This window comes from Pseudonaja textilis, chromosome 2 (assembly GCF_049901715.1).
Source record: "Pseudonaja textilis isolate UNSWEBS1 chromosome 2, rPseTex1.2, whole genome shotgun sequence".
Taxonomy (NCBI): Eukaryota; Metazoa; Chordata; class Lepidosauria; order Squamata; family Elapidae; genus Pseudonaja; species Pseudonaja textilis.
Genome location: NC_141991.1, coordinates 239,340,701 through 239,358,611, shown reverse-complemented (window position 1 = coordinate 239,358,611; position 17,911 = coordinate 239,340,701). Strand labels below are relative to the sequence as shown.

The 17,911-nt window shown below is 39.4% G+C and overlaps 1 protein-coding gene across 1 annotated transcript in view; it reads right to left on the bottom strand.

Annotated features, from left to right (window-relative positions):
* Positions 1 to 2,994: 2,994 nt before the first annotated feature.
* The window catches only part of ADAMTS12 (ADAM metallopeptidase with thrombospondin type 1 motif 12), a 164,471-nt gene continuing 149,554 nt past the window's right edge, over positions 2,995 to 17,911 (bottom strand). Inside the window, exons 19-23 of the mRNA XM_087927399.1 lie at positions 14,537 to 15,568; positions 11,919 to 12,071; positions 8,084 to 8,257; positions 6,632 to 6,785; positions 2,995 to 4,450 (exon numbers count right to left, since the gene is read on the bottom strand). Coding sequence (XP_087783525.1) covers positions 4,302 to 4,450; positions 6,632 to 6,785; positions 8,084 to 8,257; positions 11,919 to 12,071; positions 14,537 to 15,568 — 1,662 coding nt within the window. The 3' untranslated portion in view covers positions 2,995 to 4,301. The remainder of the gene's footprint in view (positions 4,451 to 6,631; positions 6,786 to 8,083; positions 8,258 to 11,918; positions 12,072 to 14,536; positions 15,569 to 17,911) is intronic.

Sequence of the window (17,911 nt, the reverse complement as noted above, 5' to 3'; positions counted from 1 at the left end):
GCATGTGTGCTTTTTTCTGAGTTATGTGCGTTTTGTGTGATTAGAATTTTCAGTGTTAGGTCTATTAGCCTTTTAGATTTTACACTGTTTTCCTGTGAGCCTCTCGTTGGTTTTGATAGAACAGAATATTTGCAGGTCAGGATTGGATTGTGAGGTGCTTATTGCTCTCGGAGTTCAGTTGTTTTCTAGCAGACATTCCATTACCCAACTAGACAACATCATCAGTGCTACATGGGAATGAGGTTTACTCTCATTATTATATACTAATCGCTTGCTCTATCAGTGTGGGTGGGAGAGATCTTGGTGGTTCCTTGATTAGGCTGTTGAGGGTTGTGGATCTTATACAGGTATCTCAATGAAGAATTGGGAAATCGGGTACCAGTCCAATCCAACCAGAGGTGGTATTCAGCAGGTTCTGACCAGTTCTGGAGAACTGGTAGAGGAAATTTTGAGTAGTTCAGAGAACCAGCAAATACCACCTCTGACTCGCCCCACTCTCATCTATTTTCTGCCTCCCGAGTCCCAGCTGATCGGCTGGGTCTTCCTTTTGTTGCCCTGCACAAGGGAGAACGGAGCTGGAAAGCCAGTTAGTGGGGTGGAGAGAGAATGGGGATTTTGCCATATCCGTCCCCTGCCACGCCCACCAAGCCACATCCACCAGAATTGGTAGTAAAAGAAATTGAATTCCACCACTGAATCCAACAAATCTTACTTGGTGTTTTCTTCAAGAGTTAGTAACAGGTGAATTGTTTTGAATACTTGATCACAAGCTAAACACGACTCAGTAGCATAAGACTGGTAGAAGAACAAATAAAATTTCCTGGTTGGATCGGAAGCAGCTTTGTATCAAAAATACGGGAGATCATTAGTCCCATTTATTCAAACTGCTGAAACCCCAGTTTGATTCTTGTGTGGATTCTGAACACTCTTTTTCCAGAGGGTTATTGACAGGTGCAGAAGGTTCAGAGGATTGCAATGGGACTGAAGAACAGGACAGGTTAACGCAGGGCTGTGGAACTCCCGGCCCATGGGCCGGATGCATCATGCCCTGGCCACGCCCAGTTTAGCAAAGGGGGGGGGAAAGTCCCAATACGTCACATGACACCGCCATGACGACGTGAGTTTGACACCCCCTGGGCTAAAGCAATAGTTCTTAACCGTGGCAATTTTAAGATGTGTGGACTCCAATCCCCAGAATTCCTCAGCCAACATGGCTCGTTGGGGAATTCTGGGAATTGAAGTCCACACACCTTAAGGTTGCCAAGGTTGAAAGATCCTGGGATGTCCTAGTTTGAAGAAAAAAAGTAAAGGGAAGCGTGATGTTCAGGTTCATAAAGGTAAGTTATAGGAAAGATGATCATAAAATACTTTCTATGCCCACAGAAAGCAACAAGTATTACGCTGCAGTTCCCTAGATTTAAATTAAATACAGGTAGTCTTGGACTTATGACCATAATGGAACCCAGCATTTCTGTTGTTAAGTGAGATTTGTTCTGTTTGTTAAGTTTATCCCTATTTCATGACCTTTCTAGCCACAGTTGTTAAGTGAATCACTGCAGGTGATAAGTCAGTAATCTGGTTTGCCCATTGATTTTGCTTGTCAGAAGGTTGCAAAAGGTGACCCCCATGACCTCATAGCAAATGTCATAACTATGACCCAGTTGCCAAGCATCTGAATTTAGATCATGTGACCATGGGGATGCTGCCATGGTCGTAACTGTGAAAAACGGTCATAAGTCACATTTTTCAATGCTGTTGTAAATTTGAATGGTGACTAAACAAACTGTTGTTAAGACAAGGACTACCTATAAAACTGGTGGGATTCAAAAATGGTTACTACCGGTTCTGTGGGTGTGGCTTGGTGGATGTAGTGTGGCTTGGTGGGCGTGGCTTGGTGGGCATGGCAGGGGAAGGTTACAGCAAAATCCTCATTCCCTCCCCACCCCACTAACCTGCTTTCCAGCTCCATTCTCCTGTGCAGGGCAACCAAAGAAGACCCAGCCGATCAGCTGGGACTCAATGGGAGGCAGAGAATAGATGGGGACGGGGCCAGTCAGAGATGGTATTTGCCGGTTCTCCGAACTACTCAAAATTTCTGCTACTGGTTCTCCAGAACTGGTCAGAAAACCATCTCTACTATATAATGAAAGTGCACAAAGGTGGAACAATCTATCCACCTATTTTTAGAAGAAACCGGAGAGTTAGTTTTGATATTGCAGAGAACTGGATTGGAAGATGATTCCATCCAACTCTATGATGCTATGAAATGGATTCAGACCATTTTCAAGGGTCTGAATCAAGGCTTCTAAGTTTGATAGTTTTGGGCAACCAAGTGTCTCTGATGAAGACAAGTCTGTTTTGCTCTCATCTTTGGCTGGCTAGAGACAGCTCATTTGCTGTGAACAGAAAGATTTTACCTGTTGACCTTCAAAGGGCTTGTTCGTGTGCATCGAACCCATGCCATTCTCCCATACAGCCTTTCATGTAGAAATCCAATTAAACCCTTGGCAGCATCAAAGAAGCAGACACACTTGAAGCATCACAAGGGGGCCGTATGGCTTCCCGTAGTTTACAAATTAAAGCCTTTTAAGCAAAATATATCAAGTAATATTTTGAAAAAGCCAATACAGCAAGCATTGCACAGCAACACCCTGATAAAACATAATTCTAAGATTACATCATCCATTCATTTATACAATAAATATATACATGTTTGCAATACTGATTTCACCAACTACCTTAAGCTATGATTTATTTAACCTTTTTTTCCCCTCACTGTATCACAATCAGCTGGGTTGATATGCTAAGCCCAAAACCCATGGATTATAAATGGTGATGGTTGAATTCATCCATTGCAATGAATATTATTTACTTGGCATTGGCTTAGTACCTTCTTTGAACCCAGCTGTAAAAAAAGAATGCTTTAGATGCCATATAGGTTTTAGCACCTGTAATTACCTGAGGCTTGGCACAAAGGCAACACAGTCACATAAGTAAGAAAAGTCCCTTTAATACCTCCAACTTTGCCCCCAATGTCCAGTTAACTTCGGCTGGAAAAAAAACTCTCCCCAAAACAAACTGTAAGTGGAGGAAATTCAGTCCAAAAACAAAGTACATGTAAACTGTAAATAAAAATCCATACAAATCAAGCTGCAGCAATTAACTAGACAGGGCAGGATAAGAAATTGCAGACTTTAAAGGCCAACAAAACACACACAGTTGGGAAGATGCCAGGTAAGCCTCTACAATAAAAGATAACTCACAATTTGTTTCCAACAAGTTGCTGTGTGCAATCTCCCTTTTTAAACACTGTGTTCCCGGATGCAGCTAACGAAGGGAATCAGGACCCTTTCCTCCCCTGTAAGCCATGCAACTGACATTGCTCCCTTCTCCATTCTAACATGAAGAGGGGGTCGGCCTGGATCTTCCTCTGAATTCCCTCTGCCTTGCTCTACCTCTCCCCTGCTCTGTCCAGCCAGACACTGCCCTTCCACAGTTTCTTCCACAGCCACCAGAGCCACACTCCCACTCCCTGTCAGCTGCTCGGCCTCCCCCTTGGAATCAGATTCCAACAGGGGCATGACAGCATCATGGTATAATAGCACCATATTGAAGATTGAATTGATTAATTCAGTTAGAGGTATAAAACTGTTACACACAAACATGGCAACTTTAACAATTCTTCACATATAGAATTTCAGAAGAAGAATCCTAGGAAGGGAAAATGTTGTCTGAAAACCTCCCATCAATTTTTTTTTAGTATAAGCCATGCTGGCTGAAATAAATAAAAAAAATATCTGGAAAGCCTCAGGTTCTACAACTGTAGCTTCAGAAATGACCATTTTTGAAAAAGGGATGTTTAAGTCAATGGATGATGATGATAACTTGCACATTAATGAGCCCCTGACTCATGATGACTGTTTTAATGCAGAATAAGATGCATACTTGGATATATCAAAATCTTTTTCTATTTCCAATAGAACTATCTTGCTGAATCACTATAAAAGCTGGTGATTAAAGCAAGAAAACCTTATTTAAACTGGGCCAGAAAGATCAAGCCGGGAACGGCTCAGAGAAGGAAAATGAAATTAAAGGGACTGCCAACAGGTACAAAAAAATTAAGGATAATATGTAGAACATACAAAAATAATGAGTTCAATGTTTGAAAAGGCCGCTTTGCCTCTGGGAAGGTTTCAATTAGAAGTCCATAGAGCATGCTGGAAATTGTAGAAGATTTTTTTTAATTTCCAAAGTCCATCTTAGCAAGTTTAATTTTTATTTGGGTAACGATTTGGATTTGGTTAATTCCCACGCTTCATTTCATTGACAGCCAAGGATCTTTTGCACGTTTGACAGCACTGAATCCTCACTGAGGGTGCAGAACATTTGCCAATATCTCGTACCCTCTCGCAGAAGTTCAGGGATAGCCGGTCCTTGCTGCAGGTTGAGCCTGAAAACATGTATGAGCACAAAGAGAATTTACTACCGGTACTGTTTCATGCAACAGAGTTAAGATAAGACAAAATATCAGAGTGAAAATGAAAAACACCCAGCGATAAATAGAAAGTAAAGATCAAGAGCCAGATAGTTAGAACCTAGAAAAGGTTAGAGGAAGGACAGAAGAATAGAGATGCATAAGCAAAGATTAAGACAGAAATAGGAGGATTAGGATAAATTAAATGGTTATAAATAAAAAATGACAGGTAATCTTTCGTGATAAATGTTTGTAATAAAAGACTTTTTCTAGCTGGAATTAATGTGTATACAACCATTCTCTAGTCTGTACCAATCCTGCATCTGTGACAATAAACAGGTAGTTCTCAACTTACAACAGTTCATTTAGTGATTGTTCAATGTTACAATGGCACTGAAAAAAGGGATTTATGACAATTTTTTCACACTTACGACCATTGCAGCATCCCCAGGGTCATGTGATCAAAATTTAGATGTTTGGAAGTTGCAGTGTCCCACTTGTTCCAGGGTCATGTGATCATTTTTTGCAATCTTATGATGAGAAAAGTCAATGGGGAAGCCAGATTCACATAATAACCATGTTACTAATTTAACAACTGAAGTGCTTCACTTAACAACTGTGGCAATAAAGGTTATAGTATGGGGAAAAATTCAGTGGACTGTGTCACTTAGCAACATTAATTTTGGGCGTAATTTTGGTCATAAGTCGAGGACTACCTGTAGTTGACAATGCTTAGCGTAGACAAACTATCTGTTGGTCCATCCAGCTTCTGAAGATGGAATGACAGGATATGTGAGGCAATCTTGTTCAACACAAGGAACAACATATCTCAGGCCAGCTGGATGTGGGAAAATTGGAATTCTGATTTGGAGGATGACAAGTGGAGAGATGTGAAAAAATGAAAACTGAAGTCTCTTTTTGTTGCAATGCATTGTAATAGCATGTATTTCATTAGATAGCTTTACTCTTGATTAGTGTTTGCCATGAACTTATGACCCATTTTATTATAATAAAAACAGCTCCTGTAGTGGTCTCAGGCTGTTTGGGAAAGAGATACACACACACACACACACACACACACACACACACACACACACACACACACATATGTCTAATGAAATTTTTCTTTGTGGAAATCTGATGCTGCTTCCTGGATTAATCAATGTGTACATTAGAATATCACCCTCCTTCCGAATTTGTAATTCTAGGAAGTTTGTGATGCACCTATTCAGCCCAAATGAGTGCAAATACATTTACAATAGCTCATTTTATGCTAAATTTGTTGTGAAGCATCTACTTCATGATAACATGACTACTGGTGTTGTGTCTCAAATAGTTCAGAACTAGTGAATATACCACAATATTTAAATTTGGTTAATTCCAATTAAAGTTGAGGGGAGCTATCACTGTGTTATGAAAACCGATCCAATTTGGCTAATTTATGATCTAATATATAATGTGAACTTAGACAATGGGTTATTTCCATGGCCTAGATAACCAGGTTCTCTTTTTTCCTTCATTTTTTAAGGTTTTTTTCCCCACAAAATGGTTTTATTGTACAATTTAAATTCCTATTTCTTTCTTTTAAATCTATGCTTACTCTGTGCTTGTTTCTGTTTTCCTACCTATCTTATTTTACTGTCTTCCTATGTCTTCTCATTTACAACTACTTCTATTCTAATTTTATCTATAAATGTCTATCTCTTTAAAAAAAAATACTTTTTATTATACAATTTTTCTTATAAACATCATCATTTCCATTAATAACAACACTTCTGTGACAGTATACATACTTTTACATAAATCTGATCTGTACATTTGCCTATTTTCCTAAATCTATCTTTGTCCATTATAACTTTTACCTTATTATCCTATTGCCGTAGATAACCAGGTTCTATGGATGCAGCCAGTGTTTAGAAATACAAATACATACAAATATATGAAAATGACATATACCAATAACCTTTCCTTGCGATTCTTTTCCATCCTTAAAGTCAGAGATTAATCCAAAAATATATATCAATAAATGAAACTATTTGCTCTTTGGAATGAGCAACGCCGGAAGGCCTCCAATGAACCAGCTTGTAATATAGAACGGCCTGCAATTTTGAACCCAATATGGTTTTCTTAGAGAGATCTTGGCTGGCATACACTCACCAGTATTTTTCACACATTTTTGTAGGCTGCATTTCTGAGAATCCAGAGGCTTGGTCTCTTGCTGGCACCAGTTGTCCTCCTTGGTTGCGTGGTCCTCCACGCTGATACATTGCACGGATCTTTTCCGAGTACCCCCTCCACATGAAGCTGAGCACTGGAAGACATTTTGAATGACAAAGCACACATTCCAAGCACAAAGGCTGCATTGGTTGGGAATCAGCACCATGCCCTCTGTTCTCACAATGCCGTGGGGTTTGGGGAAAGCTTTGCAAGCTAGCTATTGGCTCAGTTGACACTTTCCTTTGGAAAACCCTGCAGCTCTGGACCAGGAAGTTATTAGCAGGAAATCCTATATCATTTCCGCTCCTGTGATTTCTTCCCCTCCCCTCTTGAAACCAAGATGCTCTTGGTGTTGCCACTATCCTATCAGATTAGCTGAAAGGAAAGACTAGGGGAGGGCCACAGGACACTAGCTAGGATGTCAGGCTTTCAACTGCATTGCCCTACTTGAAGGCATCACTCTCTTCCTCCTGCCTGACCCTCTTTAGCCCCTGAGACCAACAAGAGGACCCACAACAACCTGCTGCAGAGGTAGCAGTAACAGTAGTACTCAGGCTTATATACCACTTCACAGTGCTTTACAGCTCTCTCTAAGCGGTTTACAGAGTCAGCCTATGGCCCTCCAGCAATCTGGGTCCTCATTTTGCCTACCTCAGAAGGAGGTTAGGCTGAGTCAACCTTGAGCCTGGTGAGATTCGAACTGCCAAGTTGCTGGCAGTCGGCAGGCAGTAGCCTGCAGTACTGCATTCTAACCACTGTGCCACTACAGGTAAGAGGGCAAAAGTAGTGGTTGGAAGGAATTGCACATACAGGTAGTCCTTGACTTACAATATTTCATTCACTGACTGTTCGAAGTTACAACAGCACTGAAAAAAGTGACCTACTCTACTCTACTCTACTCTACTCTACTCTACTCTACTCTACTCTACTCTACTCTATTTTAATGTTTTGTCTCATGAACATGGTCACTGCAGTCTCTAAAGTGGGGTTGATGCATAATGTGATAGATAGGCCAATCCACCTAATTCAACCAACGATGCTGAACAAATTTTAAACACAAGGCATGAATACTGCATTTTTGGTAATGGTCAGATAAGAGAAGCTTGAACCCAGTCCAAGAATGTAACTTGAGAAAATGTCTCAGACAAGCCCCTCCTTATGAAAATAATACCATGGACGGGGAAGCACATTAAAATTTGCAAGATTCTGTTAGTACAGCTGTTACAATAAAAATAGTCCCGTATAATATTGTTTCTTAATCTAGTTTACCTTGTTGGGCTGACAATGGGGAAGGCTGCTCTAAGTTCTGTTCAGTTTGAGAATGTTGTGGCTCCACCAGGATGACATGCAGGTGATTAATTAGTTAATTAATCGGAGAGTGATGCATTGTACCTCATTCCAGGACTCTGTGTGCCATACGAAGCACGGATCCATGTTACAGCTCGTGTTCAGTACTGGCTGGCTTTGTACGACCTGGCAGTGGAATGGCCTCAGGAGTCTCTTTTCTCGTACATCAATGCAGTGCGCATCGCGGGACTTGAAACCTCCTCCACAGCTGGAGGAGCACTGTGTAGGGAACAGCAGCAAGAAGGTAGCCTCTGTAGCTTCAAAGATCCCTGAGAGGCATTTATTTTTGAAAGCACTGGGCAATTAGAGTGATCAGTGGTGGGATTCAAAAATTTTTACTACTGGTTTTGTGGGTGTGGCTTGGTGAGCATGGCATGGCAGGGGAAGGTTACTGCAAAATCCCCATTCCCTCCCCACCCCACTAACCTGCTCCGTTCTCTTGTGCAGGACAACAAAAGAAGACCCAGCCGATCAGCTGGGACTCGGGAGGCAGAGAATAGAGGGAGGCAGGGCCAGTCAGAGGTGGTATTTGCCGGTTCTCTGAACTACTCAAAATTTCCGCTACCAGTTCTCCAGAATTGGTCAGAACTTGCTGAATACCACCTCTGGGTGTGATGCCACACAAAAATAGGGGGTCCATAGGATTTCTCTTGCTGTCCAGGTCCAGACAGAGAGGAACCATTTTTGAACTCCTTTAAAAGGGATGTTCATCAGAATATTCATGAACTGGCAGAGACATGGTAACAAGGTCAACCAATGAAGAGGCATGGAAACTAGGTCAGCCTGTTTTGGAAATAGAAACTAAAGGAAGGAGTCTGGGCATGGCTCAGCTCTAAAACTAAAACTAGTCTGGACTTGTTTGTCTGCTGAACTGAAACTAAGAACTTACTTACAATCTCTCTTCTCTACCAAGTTGGAAGAATCTGTTGTTGGTATTGTAAATTTACTTCATGTGTTATTATGTACATAAAGAAGTTAATGAATCCTACTGAATCAGTTATCTCTGTGTGCTTTCTGGATTTGATTTTCTGCAACAAACTCTAAAAACGTTTGAATAGCTCTAAAGGGAAAGAAATGACTAGAACATCTACACGAGGCTCAAGATGCTGATTTGAAAAGATATACTTTGAGGCTTTAAAAACAAGCCAAAAAAAGATGTCCTTCTATCCAGCGCTAAAGAGTGCTAAAGAGCCGGAGCAGCAAATTTCCAAAAAAATTGCCTCTTGCAACAACTGTGGGCAGATTTCCTGAACTGGGCATGGATTTTCATAAAAAACCCAGCATTCCCTCAAATAACCTTTAAGTCATGTAGAGCTTTAAAGATAATGATTTCTTTGTATTTTGCAGATAAATGAATTGGCAGTGCTTGAAGCACAGACAAAATGTGGTCAGCTTATGTTCTACGAGCTGACATTTCCCCCCCAAGAAGAGTGCGTTACCACAGTAGACCCTGAAGATTATTACAAAGCATAATTTTAAAATATTTATTTTCCAGGAAGACATACAGTTGTCATATCAATCAAAGTTGATGAAATGCCATTCTGGCATTAGCCATAATCTTGGAAGGAGAGAAAAACAGAGATTCAAGTCCAAAAACATGGCCCAAATGGAATATCTGCTCCTTCTGGGAAAATATTATCCCAGATTCAGAACAGGCAGACATACCTCCTTTATGTTCCTAATAATAAGCACCTATATCTTGTCTACAATTTCAAGTTGTTATTTTTTATCCAGCCCATTACTGACTGCAGACACTTGTGAGGCATTGCCAAAGACCTAACCTGGCCACCATGTTATCTTACCACAATATCTTGGTTGGAGCAAGGACCCTTTAGAGCAGGTGTGTCCAGCCTTGGCAACTTTTTGTGAACTTCAACCCCCAGAATTCCCCAGCCATCATAGCTGGCTGTAGAATTCTGGGAATGGAAGTCCACAAGTCTTAAGGTTGCCAAGGTTGGATACACCTGCTTCAAAGCAAAGTATTTGGAGACTTCCGGTTTGAAGGGCTTCGGCGACAGACAGAAATCCGCGATCATGCGTGGTTCCTGTCTGGGCTTGCCGCTGGAGCGCCCTGAGCTGGCTGGTTTCGGGGCTAAGACACCCCGTAGAGGTGGTGAAGAGGGGGGAGACCACCAGGAGGGCCGAGGAGAGCAGCATCTCTCCTCCTCAGCTGGCCATTACTCCCTTTCCCAAAGGCGGTTGTAGCGGTGGTCAGAAATGGCCACCACAAAGAAGAACTCGACCAGAAAAGAATGTGCAGGAGGAAGATAAGAAGTGAAAGTTTTGGCTGACCGGGTGTGTGTGCGTGTGTGTGTGTGTGTGTGTGTGTGTGTGTGTATAATACAGTGTGTATTTTAAGAATGCACCAAGTAGAATCCGAATGGAAGTTATGTATTATATTGAATATTGAATGTTACAACTTTAGGGAAAAGATATAAAGGCGTCATACTCCAATCAGTAACTACAGGAGAAATTTTGTTTCATGAGAAAAGATAATAGGTAATTGAAACAGGACAGACAAAAAATATAAATACAATGATTTGAATTGAGATGAGATAATTAAAATAAAATTGAGAAAATTAAAAGAGGGGAGAAGCTATGCAGAAAATGCAAAATAGTAATAAGATATGGAATAGAATATAAAAATGAGCATGAACCTGAATTTGTGTCTGTACGAAGAAATGTAACCTGGGATTACACTACTTTCAAAAAAGATGTTTTATTTGTATTTTTTTCCTTTTTGTGAAAACTCAAATAAAATTTACAAAAAAAAAAAAAGCAAAGTATTTGGACTGGCAAGAGGTCTGTCGCTTTGATGCCTCAGGGCATCAAAACTTCACATGGACCAAGGCACCAAAGCAGGTGCTACAACACTATAATAACAACCTAGATAAAAGGGCAAAAAAAATCTGCCAGCTTTCTAAATATGAAGAAAGGAATTCAGTCCGCCTATTGGCCAAGAGAGTATAGTTGGATAGACCCCAATTAGGGCCACCAAATCTGGGTTACAAAAATCTAGGCAATCGATTGATGGCAGCAAAAGGAAACAGAACCTTAGCTCTTTGGAATCATCTCATGACTAACTGGATTTTTGCAGCTCAGGTCTGAAATAATGGGAAGCAAGACAGCTGGCTTATGGATGTTTTCCAAGAAGCTAGATGAAAAAACCCTGGCAATTTAAAACTTGAGCCACTTAGCTCAATAGTGCCATTCAAGACTGCACTGTATTCTGTCAGGGAGGAAAAGGTGAGAAGTATGTGGTTGCAATTGGAGTTGTTTAAAACAAGGTATACCGGATTCAGTTGAAGTCTTGAAGAACAGAAACTCTACCCTCCCATCTATAACTGCTTCAAGTTGAACATTGTGATTTCTGTGGAAATTCTAAAAAGAGTTATGTTCACAAATGTCATTATTCCTAGGGTCTACTTTTGATAAGAGCCTGGAACAATAATATGTGGGGAACAATTGAAATGTAACTAATGAAATGTTTAATTTTGAAGTGTCTCAGTTGGTAAGAAAAATAATAACAGCCAAGATGAATAGGGGATGCTCTTTGGAAAAAGATCTGTCTCAAAATTAGCTTTGAAAATGTATAACTATTCTGATTTTCAATGTTTTCAATTTAAATGGTCATTAAATTTAAATTTTAAATCTTACCAGTGGCAGTTACCTTGTTTAGGGAAACTAGGAAACTTTAGGGTAAGAGAAATTATACATTTCAGGGATACATTGGGAATAAAATGCATTCCTCCCATTACTTAGTTATGGAAAAGAGTAAATGGTTTTACTGACAGTCAGAAAACAAACTCTTTTGGCTTCCCAAAAGCAGAAGTTCACAATAAATAATAGGTAAAAATCACACTGGGACAGCTTTTATTACCTTGCTCCAATTGCCTATTCTCCACTGAGCACATGGCCGAAGGTAGCATCTTCTGGCTGGATCGGGTTTTTTGATATGCTGGCAGTCAGACTCATTCTTGGTGTTGCATTCTACTGGTCTCCAAAAGGCCCCAATACCACATGTGGTAGAACACTGGAAAATTGGAGAGAAATAATGCTGCCATTTCTTAAGGGTGCAGGAGAAGGAAATGAGACAAGGCTTTCTAATGATTTTTTTTTTACAGTAATCTCTTGACATTAAAAATCAATAGCACAGTTTGCCTCCTGGTATTATGTGTTCTCCATCATTGGAAGTCTTCAAGAAAAGATTTTCTAGTCTATCCCTTTGATTAATCAAGAAGGCCTATACTATTTCAGACAAATGGCTGTCCGGTCTCTTCTTGAAAACTTCCAGTGATGGAGCACTGCAACTTCTGGAGGCAACTCATTCCATTGACTAACTGTTCTAACTGTCAGGAAATGTCTCCTTGGTGCTAGATTGGTTCTCTCCTTGATTAGTTTCTATTCATTGTTCTGCCTTCAGGTGCTTTGGAGAATAGGTTGTACCTATAGGTTGAATCTTCTTAATTAAATAAGTAAGGGATCACTACCCAACCTTAGTCCCAAAGGTGCTTTTTCAAGAGGCAACTGGACTTTCTGGTTTTTCTTTGAAGACGTTTCACTTCTCATCCAAGAAGCTTCTTCAGCTTCTTCAGGTCTAAAGAAGCTTCTTGGATTAGAAGCAAAACATCTTCCAAGAAAAACCAGAAAATCCAGTTGCCTCTTGAAAAAGCACCTTTGGGACAACCATGACCTGGATGACTGAGAATCTCCATATACAACCTTAGTGTAGTCTTTTTCAGGTCTGAAACACCTGTGATTCTTACGCACTATCCACAAATTGTGGATGTCTACAAATACAAAAGCCTTTGCATAATCAAAAAAAGCAAAAAATGGACATTTGTTTTCTTTGCTTTTTCCATATTAGCAATGTGATCTCAAATGTCCTTTCCTCGGAGGAAATCAGTTTATAAGTCTGGCAATTCTCATTCCAAGTACTGTTGAGGTAAATTAAGAAGTAGTTATTGAGTGACAGGTGATATAAAAGGACAATCTTCATTTGAATTAATACAAAATGAACACGTTTCATCTTGCCAAATGTATTATGAGACTGTCTACCTCCAAGCAATTTTCTCAAGAATGCTTTTGCTTCCATTAAAGCTAGGCTAAATATGCTACTCCGTGAAAATTCAGCTTAATTTATTTCTAGCTTGAATAAAAACTTGGAAGGAAATATTCATTTGATTTGAAATAAAGTTGAAGCATCCCAGCTGAAGTCTATGTTGAAGTCTGAGGCAGTTAGTCTCAAAGAATCAAATGTGGTACTTTTGGTACTTTGCCTTAACAAATATAGTTAGGAGGTTGCTTCTGTTCTGATACTCCACTCGGTATCAAGGATACAGCTGCAGAGGTGGCCAACAGTATTAAGTATCTAGGAGTGCAGTCCAGGTAACTAACAATCAGAACTGGTCTCTCCACACATCATCCTTAGTGAAGTGTGCAAGCCAGCATCTGTATTTCCTGTGTTGGATGAGGAGAGCACATCTTTCTCCCTGTGTCCTGGCCACTTTTTATAAAGGCATGATTGAGAGTGTTTAACAAACTGCCTTACTGTTTGATTTGATGGTAGAAATGCCTCAGATAGAAAGTCCCTACAGAGAGCAGTAAGGACAGCTGAAAAGTTTATAGGAAGCTCACTTCCTGTTATTCAGGATACTGCTTATAAGCACTATGTGCTTAAAGCTCTAAGCATTGTTAGAGACCCTACACACTCACTTCACGGTCTGTTTCTATTGCTCCCCTCTGGGAGGAGGTTTCAAAGTATTTCTAGCAGGACTACCAAATTCTGTAACAGCTTTGTTCCCTATGCTATCCCTCTGGTAAGCTCACAAGATTCGTTTTTCTCGCCATGTACATGTATACATCCAAACTAGACTGTGTTGTTTCTCTGTGTCATATATGTAGGTATATAGGTATATGCATAATTATCTATCTATCTATCTATCTATCTATCTATCTATCTATCTATCTATCTATCTATCTATCTATCATGTTCATGTAGTGTATATTGGAGGTGGAGACCCTTTGAGAGCTGTATGCAATGGAATTTCATTTTAATATATGCCTATTAGTGTACATTGAAAGTGACAATGAAGTTATTCTAAATCTAAGTCTAAGTTCTGAGTCTGTTTTTCTAAAGCCTCAAAGAGATAAGCAACAGCTGTGCAGCATTATTCAATTGCCCTGAAATTGTCCATGCTGCTTTATTAATTAATTAGACACATTTGCAGTGAAGTGCAAAATAGGAAATAATCAATCTTTGTGACAGCATCCCGGAAATTCCCAGTGTTATAATTTGTTACTTAACAAGTAGTTTCCCGCGTTTAAATGCAAAACATTGCACACAGATTTGCTCTGTGAGCAAAATGGGTAGTCTCTAACCTTGATAAATAAATAAACCTTTGATAATCCAAATAGCAAAAATGGACATTTGTTTGCTTTGCTTTTTCCATATTGCATCGACAGTTGTAAACAACATAAGATGAGGGGAATACTTACCTCCGTCCAGTTTCCCACCAACCAGTAGGCATTAGTATGCAGGTTTCTGGAATTTTCTGAATCAGACTCATTTAGTAACCTTGTTTTGAAAACATTCTCACTATTCTTTGGCATAGTGGGGTCTCGCACAAATGGACTTTCTGTCGTCCAAGGGGATGTTTCACTGAAAGAGGACTTTGATGGGGTTGTATTTGCAGATTTTTCTTCTAATGTATTCTCTAGTGTTGGTTGTTCTGTAATGGGATCTGATGTCACAGGCGGATTTATTTGTACATGAAGGCCTTTGAGAGCTGTTGTTGTCGATGAAACCTCAATTCCTCTTGTGGGGGTAACAGAAAATTGGTTGGGATTATCAGGCTGATGATCGGTAGATGAGGTTCTTGAGATCTTGCTTGTAGTGAAGGTAAGGAAACTCTCTGTTGGTCTTTCAGTCTGGATGTAGTCTTTTATTTCTTGCTCAGTACTGTTTGTGTCATTTGCTTCCATTAAATAATTAGTCTTTGGATTGTACATGGGGTCAATGGTAAAGGAATCCTTGTTTATGTTTATGGGGCTATCTTCTGAAGATATGTTCCAAGTGGTTACGAGAGGTCCATGAGTGATGTTTTGCAATGCCACGTTGGCACTAGTTACATAGGAGTAGTCACTGGGTATGCTTGAGTCAATGGAATTGTTTTGAAAGTTTTTTACTTCCAAGTCTTCATTTGAAGAAGAATTTACAAGGCTGATGGAAGTGGGTATCAAAGTAATGTTTCTGAGCCTGGGCATTATTGTTGAATGGATTCTTGGCAATGGTTCTGGGGTGGCCAATTTTTTTGAAGGGCCTCTTCTGGGAATAGCCCCTATTCTTCTAATAATCTTTCCATTATGGAACTTGAAATGAGTCATCAGCAATCTTTGAGTGGATAGGCATTGCTGTAAACCACACAGAGCTTTAGAATGGGGTTTCTTTGAAACATCACATGGTTCTCCATTGTTTTTGGTACAAGTGACATAACGAGTGCGTACTCCTCCACCACAGGTAACTGTACACTGCAAAATAAACCACATTTAGATGTCTTATCCCCTCCATCTCCAGTGAGCCAAATAAAATAACTTGCTTTTTAAATGCAATGTGTGAACCTAGCTCTGGATTAGATTAAATTAATAGAGTTGGAAGGGACCTTGTAGGCCATCTAGTCCAGTTCCCATCCAAGCAGGAGACCCTACACCATTTCCGACAAATGGCAGTCCAATCTCTTCCTGAAAGCCTCCAGTGATGAAGCTCCCACAACTTCTGAAGGCAAGCTGTTCCATTGGTTGATTGCTCTGTCAGAAAAATTCTCCTTTTTCTAGATTGAATCTCTCCTTGTTCAGTTTTCATCCATTATTCTTTGTCTAGCCTTTGGGTGCTTTGGAAAATAGCTTGACCTCTTCCTCTCTATGGCAGCCCCTCAAATATTGGAACACTGCTATCATATCTCCCCTGTTCCTTCTCTTCACTAGACTAGCCATGCCCAGTTCTTGTAACTGTTCTTCATATGTTTTACCCTCCAGTCCCCTAATGATTCTCTGCACTTTGTCTAGAGTCTCAACATCTTTTTTATAGTGTAGTGACCAAAATTGGATGCAGTACTCTAGGTGTTGTCTTACTAAGGCTTTATAGAGTGCTGTTAGTACCAACATGTTAGTACCTAATGATATTAGTACCTAAGCTACCTAAATAGCTAAAGAAGCCATTTGAACCTTCCTGAAATCCCTAATTTAATTGACACCTGGCTTTGCCCAGGATACTTTGAAATAATGCTTAACTTTGACATGCTGGGAAGAAAGTATGGTACATATAGTAAAATCCTTCTGATATGTCAGCAGCTATTGAGTTTGGAAGTCTATTAGGCGTTGCTGCACATGATACACAGATGATCAGCCAAGTTACACTCCATGTTAAGCAGATATTAAATGATGGAGCCGCATCTGGAAGTGCTTCCCAAGGAGTATGCTCTACTGATGCACAAGATAATTACTTTAGATGTAATGTTTTATCAATGCTATTAGCTGAAAATAACATTTAATTCACTTGTTCCAGATCTCAGGTTTTCATTTGCTCAGAAATCAGAAAAGACTTGATGAATTGTATAAAATCAATCAGCAGAAGAATATTAATGAAATTATATCCAATCTTACGTTTCATTTAATTTATTATACAAGGAAGAGAAAGCAGCTTGAAGCTGTGCGAGTTAAAAGGTATTCTTCTGCCCCATTAATAATAACTAAATTGGAAGAGGATTTTTTAATAACAGGAGGCAGCAAACCTTTAAGCATTTTTTAATTAAAGAACTGCAAATTCTTTTTAGAAATGAATTTTTAAAGCAGGAGGAATATTTGTTTTTATTGGGAGAGATAAGCCAATTCAATGCATAGTCATTGCTAAATCTGCTTTATTCTTATAATCTAGATTATTTTTTTGTTTTTTAAAATCTGCATGAAACTCTACACTTAAAAGAAATTATTCATCCTCCTAATAAAGTGAGCATTTTTGAATATAATTTTCTCATATTTGGCTATAAATGCACTTGATTATATCTTTATTCAAAAGACATTAGAAATACATATACCAAAGGCACAATCTGCCAGTCTCCCTTCTTTTTCTGCTTTTATCCTTAATTAATGGGATTTCCAATTCTTAGGGTTTTTTTATTAGCATAGGCAATCCCCTAGCTTAAGAATATTCAATTTACAGATAATTCATACATAACAAATGAGCTGCCTATTACTAAAAATGGTAGATAGCATTGTCCTTCCTTGAGTTGATGAACCACTGAAACTCTACAATATTTTTATGAACCACTGAAGTCACGAATTCTTAATATACAACCTGTTTTCAGCAGTTTATGAAATCATTGTACAGCTTCAATGGTTCAGCAGTTTGAGGAAGAGAAAATACTACACCCCATTTTTAATAATAGACAGTCTGTTAATATGTACTCTATGAGTTTCAACTTACATATAAAATTAAGTTAAAGACAAAGTTTAGGGAACTGAATTTGTTTTTAACCAGAGGTGGTATTCAGCAGATTCTGACCAGTTCTTGAGAACAAGTAACGGAAATTTTGAGTAGTTCGGAGAACCGGCAAAGACCACCTCTGACTGGAGATTTTACAGTATCCTTCTGCTGCCATGCCCACCAAGCCACGCCCACAGAACCAGTAGTAAAAAAATTGAATCTCACCACTGTTCTTTACCCAGGGACTGCCTGCAATTTTTTTTAACTACCCCTCACTTCAAATGGAAATTGTAGGAAGAAATCACAAGTTAATTTTAGTATGAAATGATTGTGCTTTCAATTCTGGAACTTAAAATAAATTCTTGGACTAAGTATGTGGTTGAAGATTCATC